At 45.5% G+C, this 13054-nt stretch overlaps 2 protein-coding genes across 2 annotated transcripts in view; one reads left to right on the top strand and one right to left on the bottom strand.

Annotated features, from left to right (window-relative positions):
• Positions 1 to 489: 489 nt before the first annotated feature.
• SFRP4 (secreted frizzled related protein 4) lies at positions 490 to 10632 on the bottom strand. Its single transcript, XM_067292443.1, has 6 exons — positions 10191 to 10632; positions 9983 to 10063; positions 9827 to 9892; positions 6365 to 6563; positions 3117 to 3180; positions 490 to 678 (listed from the first exon to the last, which is right to left on the bottom strand). Exons 1-6 carry the CDS (start codon positions 10630 to 10632, stop codon positions 490 to 492), a joined length of 1041 nt encoding a protein of 346 aa, XP_067148544.1.
• Positions 10633 to 11391: 759 nt separating this feature from the next.
• Positions 11392 to 13054, top strand: part of EPDR1 (ependymin related 1) — a 36312-nt gene continuing 34649 nt past the window's right edge. The window contains exons 1-2 of the mRNA XM_067292179.1: positions 11392 to 11560; positions 12680 to 12947. Of these exons, the coding sequence (XP_067148280.1) occupies positions 11392 to 11560; positions 12680 to 12947 (437 nt within the window). The remainder of the gene's footprint in view (positions 11561 to 12679; positions 12948 to 13054) is intronic.

Genomic DNA, 13054 nt, shown 5'->3' with positions numbered 1-13054 from the left:
TCTGAAGTACAATAAAAAAAAGTCTGCTTTCAATGCATTTTCGTACACAAACTCACAAGTTCAAATAGTAACACGGTAAGCATATTTCTGGCACACACACAAAAAAAACAGTAATCACATAATGCATACCCAGATGCTTATTGGTAAAGTATGCTTTTGAATGCTCTGAACAAGGGCTGTGATTCCTAATAGCAGATAGATTCAGTTCCAGCAGCTGCAGTAGTTACTGCCTTAACCTTCTAGCTAGAATTGAGCCCTAAAGTAAAGCTCAATCAGCTTGAATATGCCTACCACAAATCAGTGCAAACCTACACTCTGTGGCTTGAAAGGAAAAGAAAGCCTTTAAAAGTAAAGTGCAGAAACAATGTCTATGTAGAAACTGCAGTGAGTTTTTAAATTGATGAGTTCTAGATTAATAAAACATGCCAATCAAGCCAGCTTGTGACCCTTATCATGCAAGAAAAGTCTTTCCTTTCAGAAGTGTAATGTTCATACTTTTTGGGGGGTTATTTCTTTCTGGCCATTTCTCATTTTAATGGCCTTTTTGGGGCCACTGACCAACGGGTTGGTGTTCTTTGTTGATCGTTTTGGTGCCCCACTGCGACCACTGCGTCCTGCATTCTGGTTCTTACTGTGGGCTGTTCGCTGCTTTTGCTCTTGCAGTCTCTGTTCCCATCTCTGCAGAAATTGGCAGAAAACAAACAGACTGAGTTAGGGAAAGACATTACCATTAAATAATTGAGTCTTAATCAAAGATAGCCCAAACCATACTAGTGCTGCTCTCACTGGTTTCATGTTCTGTCCTGGAAGCCATTTATCTCAGTATTTTATTGCTGTCTGCAGTGGGAACCTGCCACATGTTCTTGGGTGGGGGAATTTCCACAACACCAGTTGATAAGAATGGCAACTCATCTCCATGGTCTTTATCCTGCAGAGGGAACCATGTGTACACATCTCGCGCTTTTTCAGAAATTCTGGGAAGTTGGCATCATGCCACCAAAAAGCAGACAGTCCTTTCACAGTATGTATTTAAATGCACAGCTACAAGGGAAGATGGTGTTTACTTTCTGGTTCTGCTTTTCCCTGAGGTGCAGAGGACAGGGCGTAAAACGGTTTATGTTACAGACAGACCAGGGAGATGGCCACCAAAATCACAGAGTACTTAGAGTTGCAATGGGACAGTTGTGAATAATGCATATGCAGCTCTATTTAGCAGCATCCCTGAGAAATTTTGTGAAGCAATTAGCTCAACCAGCCCTTCAAAGAGAATAGCTGCCAGATTTCCAAACCCAGAGCAGTGGTTAGAAAACAGGATTTTAGAGTGAGGTTAAGTGTTTGGGTGGTCTAAAATATGGAGAGATTCAAAACACTGCAGCACAGACTGCACTCTTACACCTCTAGGAACAGAAAGACTCATTTTAAGGAAAACAAGCTAGACAGTTGAAGCTGGAAGGGGTCTCACTGTTCCCCTCTATTAATGAAATTTCTCTTCTGAAAATCCTGAAGAGAAGGTCTTTGCCCATTGATCAGAGCAAGGGAAATGCTCTACAGTTTTGCTGTTTAGTATCTCTGCACTGACCCTGTTGCTATTCAGAGTTGCAGTCTGGCTACAGAAGAGATCAGCCATGTTGTGGTTATGTTAACAGATGTCTTCTGTGGTCCACAGCTAGCTCAAAATACTCATTTTAAGTGGTAACTCAAGATAAAAGTTGGATGCAAGTCTTCAGAGATGAATGATGGGCATTAAAATGAAACCACTGCAATACCTAGCTCCATACTAGTTACATTCATTAAGTCAGGGTCATTATAAGCATCTTTTTAAAACAAAGACTCTCAGCAAGCATTTTGGTGTGTCCCACTCAAACATGTATAAATGAGGATTTAACATATGAAACTATTAATATGAGAGACATGACATGTGCTTTGAGAAGCAGTTTGTTTTGCAGTCATGTATCTATTCTGACAGTCTAAAAATGAATGTCTAAACAGGTTTTAAAACACAATTAGAAATGACCAAGTAGTGCGAGGAGGCCATTAAAACACACTGTGTGCCAATAACAGGTCATTAAGTTGACAGCTAAGGCCTTTCAAGTGTCTCAGTCAATGTCAATACACACATAAATCCCACCTGGTGTCACCTGCAACTGCAATCTGGTTTGGGTTTTTTTTTATGTTTAAAACATTTTTTTCACACACAGGCTTTATTTGAGTAAATGCGGAGAAAATGGAATGATGAAATTATCAAATACAATTCAAGGAATTGGTCTGTAATCTAAAAGCTTCTGCTGACAGAAACATTGCCTTTTTTCCTTTCTATCAATTGCCAATTGGCCCAAAATTGAAATAATTAAAATAAATTTCTCTAATGCTTTGAAAGCGTCCTTTCTGAATTACAGATGTAGTTTTCTTTCATCTCTAAAAGTGCAAGGAAGAATCAGACATTTTCTTCATCCACCCTTTTCTTGCATTACAATGGAAACAGGAGCAGAGGAGCAGAAAATGATTCTAAGTGCTATCCTGAAGCCCCAAGAAGTCAGGCCATCTGCTGCTCCTGCCTCCTCTGTCTTTATACTATCAACTTTTCACTCAGCTGTCCCCTGAAATCAGTGAGGGGATGCCCAATAGCTTTAGTGAGTCTTTAGTGAGAGTCAGCTGGTGAGGAGTCTGTTTCTCAAGCCTACAGTCTTCAATGCAGCAAAGTCCATTTACCCAGTGCAGTGGATTTTAACTAGACTTACCTAACGTGCACTATATGCTCATCTGCATATCACTTAGCAGTTATTTGAAAGAAATTCCCAGATTTGTTATTGTAATAAGGCAGAGTTTACCATCCAACACATCACCCAACCATCATACTTAGGAACAGTTTGCAGATAAAATAGAAATAAAATTTTAGAGACCCTAACATGCAAGACTAAAATTTTCACATTTTCACTTACATTTATATGTAGTGATGTACAGAAAAATAGCCTGACTTTTGGAGGTATTCAAATGTCAAAGTGAAAATAATACCCAGAGATGTTCAGTGTATCTGAAATTCAAGCAATTTATTCAATGCTGAAACAGAACATAGGTGCTTAACTTTTTATTAAGAACATCAGCACTCTTGTATTTACCTTAAATCTTTTGTTTAGTTGATCCTTCCATTTTTCAACTAGACATCCATCAAGAAGCATCAACCTGAAAATTAAGAAATAAATGTGAGTTACAGATAATTCTAGTTTTGAGTCCTGAGATGTCATTCCAGGTGATTTAACATAGGTTGAAGCTGAAATGAGCCAGCAGATACTGGCACTGGCAGTTTTTGCATATGGACAGCTCAGCAGAAGGATGGGACATTTCTTCCCCATAAAAGCATTTCTAAATGCTTATACTTCTGAAATTAAATTCTAAGCTCTGTAAAAAGTTTCCAAAAGAAAAATCAGTTAGATCAAAATCACGTCAATATTTCAGACTTTCGGGAAAAAAAAATCGCAACATTTCCCTTCAGATTTTACAATGAAAACAGTGCTGAGAAAACATTCAGAGCTCTTTGTCCTCACTCTGCAGGAGAAAATTCTCCTGTCCTGATCACTGGTAATGAAAATTTAGGTTGTATAACATGTCCTATGAAACTCTTTACATTTCTTTATTATGTTTTTTTTAAATTATGTCGTGTGTGTGTGTGTGTGTGTGTGTGTGTAAAACTACTCTGAATATTATGGAAAAAATAAAATATGTTGCCCTAAACGAGGAGAGCAGTTAAATTTAATGCATTTTACTTCTGAATTGAAAAAAGGTAAGTTTCATATGCACCAGTAAAATACAGCTCAGCTGATGAGTGGTAACCTGTTATCTGATCATTTGCAGCCATCTACATTACTACCTACAAATGTATTATGAAGATATTTGAAGTGAATATTTTAGAGTGAATTTAGAAAATGCATGGATGCTGATATTTGTTTACCAATGAAATTTGGCTAGCTCCTATATGAGAATACTAGTCTAGGTGTTATGAAATGAATGAAACAAGTGTAACTATTATATAATCTATGCCTTAAAAAGCTTCTATTATATTCTATTCTGTTTATTCTAAAACACTCTGATGTCACGTTTTCTAGGTCCTAACCTAGAAACCAATATTTTTATAGCACAGGGATGCTGGAATTTCTATATCTCCTCTTACTGCTGACTAGTTCCACAGGGGGTATTTTGTAAGACAGTGGGCCTTAATATGTCCCAGTATCATTTCCCTAGTTTTGGAAGGCTTTAATTAAGACATCAGTATTGCCTGAAGAAATCAAAGCATCATGATATGTGTACACAATTTCATATAGCACTTAGTTGGCAGGTGGGCTTTACACAGCATAGCAGGGCCTGACTCTCCAGTATTCCTGAACAATGTTGTCATTCAAACCAGTTCAAAGAGAGTATGAAATGCTGGCATCCATATCCAGTAGCACTATTATCCACTTTGCCCAAATATAAAATGACAACATTGAGTGCAAGCCCTGGAGAATCAGACCAACATGACACACATCTCTTCTTTCCAAGGAGAGATTATAGAATAAACATACAGGAATGAAGTTAAGGCCACATCATTATGAATGAAACCACAACATGGTGTATATCTGATGCATCTTCTGTTCAGGACAAATTACTGAGTGAAACCTTAATCCTACTGAAGGACAATGGGTGTTTTGCCATCAACTTCAGTTAAGCCAGAGCTTCCACCCGTTTTGTCTCTGACATTTTAAGAAGCCACTGTAACTCAAAATCTTCCGTTTACATACCACTGAGTTCAACAGGAAACACATATAATAGTTTGTTTTTTTTTCAAATCCATTTTAGTACACTATATGAAATTAAAAACCTCAGTGACCTTTAAAAACCATCACAAAATATTTGGCGATTGGTGTGTTTTTCCATAGTAATTGAGAAGCGAATTGCAATCTTTCACTTTTGAAATCCCCTTCCCCTGATAACCTCCTGAGGGGCAAGTACAACAAAGTTCTGCAGCTCAGTGCTCCTGGATAGCAATCTCAGTCATGGTCCTTCTGTGTCACTCAGTGCATGTATCCCTAAAATGGGTAACACAATTAAAGGGCTTTAAATTAATCTTTGTGAAATACTTCCAGATCTGGAGGGTGCTGTGTGACAATAGTGTAGTATGTCTTTTAGCTCGCAAAAAGTTATGTTAATAAGGTATTCAGATGGTAGCTTTTAGAAGCACCTATAAAATGCTTTTAAAATATCAACGTTAAAATGATTTAAAATATGGACATGGCCCATCGAGTTCTGTATGTAGATATTCTACAATCCTTACAACTGCATATGTTCAATTAACAGTCATACTGCTGTATGAAAAAACAGTTTGCATGTTTTATGAACAACCTTACTTCTGACCCACAGCACAGACTTACATGTACCTATCATACATAACCTGTCTTGTTGGTGTCTGTTGCTACTGGTGCATTTGGGGTGCTGATGGGGATGGGATGTTGACTTATGCCTCAAGAACCCGGAAGGAAAATTACACTTGTGATTCACCATTCCCTCTCTTCCCCCAGACCAGCATGCTGGATTTTCTTCCATGCCTGGGGCTGGGCTGACTGCCATTTTAAAGGTCTGGTAAAGTTAGGGGTTTTTTTGTTTTGTTTTGTTTTGTTTTTAAATCATACAGCAAAACTGGCATGCTGCTCTGCAAGTATTTACTTTTCATCAGCTATCCAGGAACCAAAGCTCCCATGGCTGCAGCTTTGGCTGGTCCTGGTACAGCGGTAGGATCAGAAACATCTCACTGATGGCATCAATCCGAATTACGGATGGGCCGAATGAGAAGGGCTGACTACATCTCCTGCAGCTCTGTGGACTCCCTCATCTCCTTTCCCCACCTCTAGGTTTGGTGAGGCAGAAATCTGCCTTCCTTTGAGCTGCTGCATGGCCCGGCGGGAATGAAAGAAGCCCTGACTTCACAGCCACTGTCAGCCTTGTAGTACGTGAAGCACTTCGTACCTGTGGAAAACAGCCCTAGAAAAACACTCTCAAACAGCTGGAGATGCCTGAACTGCCGCACAACATGTTAAGCAATATGCTGTCAGCTCCTAATGACACCAGGGTTTACGCTCCATGTGAGAGCCAGGTTTTGTAAATACCACATCATGGGTCAGAGCTGAGGTTGATTTTTAAGTGCAAAAATGAATTGTAAAGGTAATTGAAACATGGAGGTCTGTGTGTGGGTTATCTTAAGCAAAACAATCAGTGTAATATTAACTATAGACTCACAAAATATACTCACGAACAGAAAGGGAGCTTTGCCTCTTTCTCTTCTATTACAGCTAGCTATAAGGCTAATGCTTTTCTGAACCACATAGCAAGTGCTCACCTTGAACGCCATTCGTAACACATGATAAGCACATCCTGCTTTGGCTGAAGAGGTGGACACTGGCAGGAGGAATTTGTAAGAAGAGGCACTTGAGACAGAGGAATAGGCATCGAAGACTTAAGTATGTCTTTTACTTCAACCACCGTTGTTATCTCGTTGCAGTTCCCTCTTTCTATGCTTCTTACTTTAGCATGAATGACTGCAATTAGAAAAACAGGCATAAGAACACCACATTGTATTAGAAACTTAAACACATCTTAAAAATAAATAAAATGTCTTAAATTGGAAGCTGTCATTTTGGTTGTGAATCTAGAACTATTTCTTCATGTGTGGGCATGTACAGTGGCTTAGAATAACAAAGGCATGATCCTGATTTGGTTTTCAGTAGGACTGTTGACAAGCGTGAAATTAAACACGTGCTTAAAGCTTTGCCAGATCAGGCTGAATGATCTAGCCTGGAACTGCGCACACAAATAGTTCCTTTGACTCAGACTTGAACAACCCCTCACATAAATCAGAGTCATTCTGTAGCTACATGTTGCTATTTCGAATTAAGTAATGAGTAATTTACCTCACAGACAGTTTACATGAATGCAGTCTTTTCAATAATAAAATAATTTCACTGTAATGTACATCCAGGAACTAAAGTCTCCCGTTAAATGTAAAAAAGAAAGGAAGATTTGAAACAAGTAGTTAGAGACTAAGAGACTTGGGATTTTCATGATGGTTTATACCTTTTTCTTTTGCCTTTTTTGAGAGAAGCTACTTATTGGATTATGTTTCAGTAGTAAAGATTCCCAAATAAAATAAGTTCTGAAAAGTGTTCTTCTGATTCTGAATATAAAGCATTCACATTTTTATCTTTTACTGAGGAAGACTTTATGCCTACAGGATTGCAAGACGGTGAAGTTCTACAAATTGCTCTGAGGATGGTACCTGATCAGTTTTGTACCTGAGAAGCCTGGAGGTATCTATTACTGTACTATTTTACACATTTTTTCGTTCTTAAGTCCCTGTGCTAAGTACCAAATCAGAGAAATGAAGCAAGGTTTTTACATGAAGGACTTTGTCTCTAGGAAATATCAGAATTAGAAGGGTCCTATTATCAAACTATCAAGAAATTCTTCAGAGAAATTAGCAGTGTATATGCCTCAGCTCCAAAAGCCGGATTCTATATCTCTACGTGCACAAAGTCCTGTCAATAGTGCCAGGAACTTTGAGTGAGAAAGGAATGATTGATTAGGCCCCAATCAAAGTTTTCTTTTTATGGAGTTCAACATGAAGATTTAATAGCAAGTGGAGGAAAGCCACAGTTACAGAGGTTTTGAAGGAAATAGCAAAATACAGATGTCCTTTTTCTCTTCCTTACTATATATGTTAAATGCAACCCCAGTTGACATAGAACGTGGTGTGATCACCTGGCAGTAACATTGCCCCTTGCAGTCTCCAAGTCAAAGGCAGTCAAATGCATCTTAAAACATTTGGAATAAATTTCAAATGTAGAGGAAAACAGGAGAGCAGCAATTCTAATGCAGTCTGGGTTTTATGTGCTAACCTTTTCAAGACATAAATAACAGCTACAAAATGCATTGGGAAGTTCAGTTTTAGAGACTCACAACCCTTTTTTTAAGTGTGATTGAAACCAAATAGTACTTCAGCTCCTAAACAACAGAGAAACTTTTGAAAATATTTACCCATCATATTTGCATGAATTTTAGTTGGAATATGCTTTTCAACAATCAATGCAGATGTTAACCTAGTACTGTAAGCATGAAAGATATCTGTTGCAATGAACAATTTATGAAAACATTATAAAATTATAGCTATGATTATAGTTATGCTTATACCTACAGCCAGGTAATCAGCAATGATTCTCTTGTTTTTACCAACTAAAAAAGAGTTCTAAGCAGCCAGAAAAACAATTTGACTGTCTGTATTATTTTAAAGGATGTCAGAAAAATTTGAGTTTTATTTATAACTTGTTCTCCCTTGTCCCACCTCCCAATCATTTTCCATATGAACATGTCTATTTATTTTAGAGGAGGCTGAATAAAAAATCTACTTCTCAAAAATAAAATCTTGATTTTACAAACGCAGTGAAATTAAATTGTTGAAGCTTTTCTAAATCTGAGATCCCCACCTGCAGTTTTTATTCAGGCAACACTCCTACTGAACTCACTGGAATCAAAACTTTGGCTAAAACCTGTATTTCAGAATAGTCATTTTACATCACTTCTTTTTCATATATTTCAGACAAGTGTGGAAGTTCATTGTTCCACCTGAACTATCACTCTTGGTGTACTGAGAAAGATTAAGGAATTACATACAAATATATCATATAAATGCACCAAAATGCCATGACAAAATTAGCTTTCTAAGTTAGATGTTCTGTTTGATCATTCCCACCAAACTGGCTGTGATTTTTTTTTTTGTACTAACAAAGGCTGAAGCAAATAACTACAAACATACTTTCATTTGAGATCAGACAAATAGGAATTTAAATGTCTATTGTGACAGGATATAATATCCCTATTGTATAAGAAATGAATACATCCCTTGAAGAAACAAATTTTCTCTGAAAAAAAGCCCTTAAACTGCACTACACCATGATACTACATGTTAAATTCATAGTTAATAGAGATTTTCTATTGACAGTACAGAAGTTTAATCCAGTATTTATCTTACTTCGCTTTCTTTCTGACTCCTGACGTCGGAAATCCCAGGGGTCAGGATGTGTGTGCATGGGGGGGGGGGGAGCGGGACGAATACTTACTTGCATTGCCAATATGTCATACAACATATCATAAAACTATTGGCCAACTCCTCGGCTGGCTGGTGTAAATTGTCATTGAATTCAGTTAATCTATGACAATTCACCAGCTGAGGCTCTGGCTAGTAAGTAAAAGAATATAACAATTTGTAAGTAATAAAGTTACTTTTCAAGTATTTTATTAGGTTGCTTCAACTTCATTCACAGTCACCCGTTTTATTTAGGTGAGAGCTGCAAAATGCATGTGATAAGTAAATCCTGGTTTATTCCACCTGCTGAAGGAAAGCGGGAGCCAGCTAACATGTGGTCACGCTCCCATTGAATCCAATCGCATTCATCAGGTGTGACCTTTACACTAGCAAGCAACATTTCTGCTGAGCAACCTGTGGTCGTGGTGCATTTTACTGACCTTTTCCCGTTTTTATCAGAAAAGCACTGTCATCCGCACAGTAACTATTACTGCCTGCAGGAGATGGGCACTAGCGGTCAGTTTTGGAAGAGGAAGATTAAATGTATGAGGCTTTGGAAGCCTGAGGTGCAGCAGTGTCCTCCGGCTGGACAGGGGCTGAGATCTGGTGCAGGGCGCGCGGCACACTGAGGAGCCGCCTCACCTGCAGGTGAGGGTGGTGTGGGGCATGGAGCGGGGCTTGGGCAGGAAGGGGAAAACGAAATCATGTCCTTCGTTAACTTACTGTAGCTGTAGTTCTTGGTCAAATAGGTCGACAGCGTGGGCTTTGTCTTTTTGCACCTGCATCGCTCTTAGAAGGAAGGGAAGAGGAGATGGTTAGGAGGTGTCGGCGAGGGGCACGCCCGCCCGGGGAGTCACGAGAGGGGCACCCGAGGCTCACCCTGGTTTCGGCTCTTGCATTCGGGCTCGGGGGGCCTCTCCGGCACCACGGCACCTTGCGTGAAATCCGTCCACTTCACATCTACAAACAGAGGCGCCGCGGGAGGCACCGGTAGCGCCGGGAAAGGCCCGCGGGGGGCGCCGCCGCCCGCCCGCCCGCCCGCCCCGACGGCGCCCCCCGCCGCGGCCCCGGCCCCGGCCCCTCTCACCCTCCGGCAGGTCGGTGACGATGGCCTCGGGGGAGATGCAGACGCCGCGGTCGTAGACGGGCAGGTCGTCGCAGGCGAGGCTCTCGGGCCAGCTGTGGTTGTAGCGGCGCATGATGGGCTCGCAGCCGTCGCGGGCGCGCTGGCACACCGACTTGCAGGGCTTGATGGGGTCGTAGAGGAACTCCAGCGTGCAGATGGGGGCGTACATGGCGCAGAGGAAGAAGGGGAGGACCGGGCTGCAGCCGGTGCCCACCAGCTCCTCGTACTGCTCGATGGCGAGCACGGCGTTTTCCTGGGTGCTGTGGTGCAGGTGGTTGGGCATGCGGGTGATGTTCCAGGGCATGGGCCGGCACATGGGGATGCGCACCGCCTCGCACGGCGCGCCCTGCGCCCGCGGGCTCACACGCAGCCACAGGGACACGGCCACCAAGGCGCGCAGCATCCTCCTCCTCCGCGTCCCGCCCGCCTCCGCCTCCTCCGCCGCCCGGCGGGGGCTGCCCCGCGGGCCGCCGCTGCGGAGCGGCGCGGAGCGGCGCGGAGCCGCCGCGGGTCCGGCCGGCGGAACGGGCGGGGCTGCGCGGAGCGGAGCGGAGCGGGGCGGGGCGGCTCGGCTCGGCTCGGCTTGCTGGCTCCCGGCGCCGAGCCCCAAGTCGCGGGAGGCTCGCAGACAGCCATGGAAATTGCGGGACCGCATTTATACCGGTGGCACGAGTGACGTGGGGGCTGATCTTGCTCCCTTGGCAGCATCATCCGTCGGGAGGGTGTGTGCGTGCGTGTGTGTGTTTGTGTTGTGCTGTGCTGTGCAGGCACGCTGACATCACCTCCACTTCATTTAATCCCCCGGCGGCATCACTACGTTCCTCGCCGTGTCTCCAGCTCCATTTCAGTTTTGATGTGTGCAATAAATTCCTTGAGGTGGAAGGAGGGTGGAGGTGGGGGGGAGGGGGGGGGACAAAGCAAAGCAAAACAAAACCAAACGCGTCTGCCTCGGATCTGACCGCTCAGACGCAAGGGAGGGAGGGCGGGAGCCGCGGGCGGAAAGTCCTTCGACTTTAGAGCTGAACTTGAAGCTCTTCTCCTGCATTTTCAAAAGCGACACAGAGCAGAAACTTTTTGCGAGCTTTTGAGAAAGCCGGTGGTTGCTCCTGTCGCCTGTAGGGGGTTACAGAGTTACCTCCGTGAGCTCGGCACGTACAGAAAAATGCGTGAGACGGGCCGGCGGGGAAGGGCGCTTTTGCCCGTTTTGTGCAGCAGCGGCCGGCGCAACCCCATCGGGGGGGCCAGGGCCGGGGCCGTGCACGGCTGGGCGCCGGAGGCTGCTCTGCAGGCAGGTGGCCTCACGCCCTGCTCCCCCCCACCCCCCCAGCCGTGTCTGCAAACGGATCGGAGAAGGAATTTTGGGTTTTTCCCAGGCTCTCTTTCCTCGGTGCCCCCCAGCCACACGCACCGGACTGGAAAGACCTGGCGGTGGGCCTTTCCTCCCTGGGGCACTAATACTGCACCCCAGCCTTTTCAGGCACCCTCTGAGGAAACACGACTAACTCCTTGCCAGGTTGTTGCAGTGGCCTGGAGAAGCCCCTACCTGGCTCAAAGCTAGCAGCTCCCAGCCTGCCCGAGCCAGGTGCTGCAGGTCTGCCAGCGCAGCCCCTCACTGAGCCGCTGGGGCTCAGGCTGGGGTGCTGCAGAGCTGGGGTATCCGTGTGAGGAGCTTTCCCCCCTCCTCTGGGTGCTCGGGAAGCTCATCCAGAGCAGCCAGGAAACCATGGCCAAGAAAACAACAGGGACAACGGGAGATGAAGGGATGTATGTGCTTGGTGACACTGTCAGCCCACAGGAAGCAGGTGGGAGCAAGAGTAAATTTCTCCCTCAACAGTAACACTAAAGCAGTTTCACCCTGCCGGTCCTTCCCATTGCTGTCCCCTCTGTCCCAAAACCCACCCAGAGCGCCCTGAGACACCCAAGGCTTGGGCCTCGCAGGTGTCCCACTGGTGTCACCCCCTGCAGACCAGGGGGCACGGCTGGGCCAAGCAAACCCTGCTGGCTGTGCCGGATGGCAGCAGGGCACGCAGAGGGGACCACGCACCCGCAACCCCTCTCTGCAGAGGGACAGCAACCTCCGCAGCCCTGCTGGGAGCGGGGCAAGAGGGCCATCTCTCCCCAGGGACTCCTGGACCAACACGGCCGGGTTTCCCATTATGGTTTAAGAAGGAGCAGAATATGCTTAAATCCCCTCCTGCAGTGTTGGCACTGCAGTGCACCCCGAGATGCCCGCACTGAACATCAGCCCGGAGTTTAACACACTCCCCCGCAGCGTGCATGACTCGGCACGACAGAGCCCTATAGGGCCACCCTAGCTGCAATGGGCAGCGGGGGGGAGGGAAAGAAAGGGAAAGAAAAATCCCCGGGTAAATAGGTGATGCGGGTTTGGAGGCGGGCCGCCCCCCCCCCCCGGCACGGCCACCGCGGCCCGCCTGCGCGGCGCTGCGCAGGGCGGCAGTGCGCGGCGCGAAGCATGGCGCGGGCGGCGGGCGGCCTGCGGCGGCTGCTGCTGGGGCTGGTGCTGGGCGGCCTCCTGCTGCGCGGCGGCGGCGGGGCGGCGGCGGCACTGCCGTGCCAGGCGCCGCGGCAGTGGGAAGGGCGCACCGTGTACTACGAGCACGGCACGGGCCGCAACAGGCGGGCGGCGGTGTCCTACGACGGCCCCAACCAGCGCCTCCGCATCCTGGAGGAGAGGAAGGCGCTCATCCCCTGCAAGAAGTAGGTGCCCGGCGGGCGGCGGGGCCGGGCCGGCGCAGGCCGGGCCGGGGCGTGCTGCGTGATGGCGGCGGGGGCACGGGCGGGGCGCTGTGGCGCAGCGCGGGGCT

Source organism: Apteryx mantelli, chromosome 2 (genome assembly GCF_036417845.1).
Source record: "Apteryx mantelli isolate bAptMan1 chromosome 2, bAptMan1.hap1, whole genome shotgun sequence".
In the NCBI taxonomy this organism is placed as follows: Eukaryota; Metazoa; Chordata; class Aves; order Apterygiformes; family Apterygidae; genus Apteryx; species Apteryx mantelli.
This window is presented reverse-complemented; position numbering and strand designations above follow the sequence as displayed.

What these genes read in the sequence shown, in the direction of transcription:
- SFRP4 (XM_067292443.1), bottom strand. Translation starts at nt 10,632, where the DNA reads ATGCTGCGCGCCTTGGTGGCCGTGTCCCTGTGGCTGCGTGTGAGCCCG. An exon ending in ATGCAAGAGCCGAAACCAGG is followed by an intron (nt 9,893 to 9,982) that starts GTGAGCCTCGGG and finishes CTTCCTTCTAAG; the next exon opens with AGCGATGCAGGTGCAAAAAG. An exon ending in TGTTACGAATGGCGTTCAAG is followed by an intron (nt 3,181 to 6,364) that starts GTGAGCACTTGC and finishes CTTAATTTTCAG; the next exon opens with GTTGATGCTTCTTGATGGAT.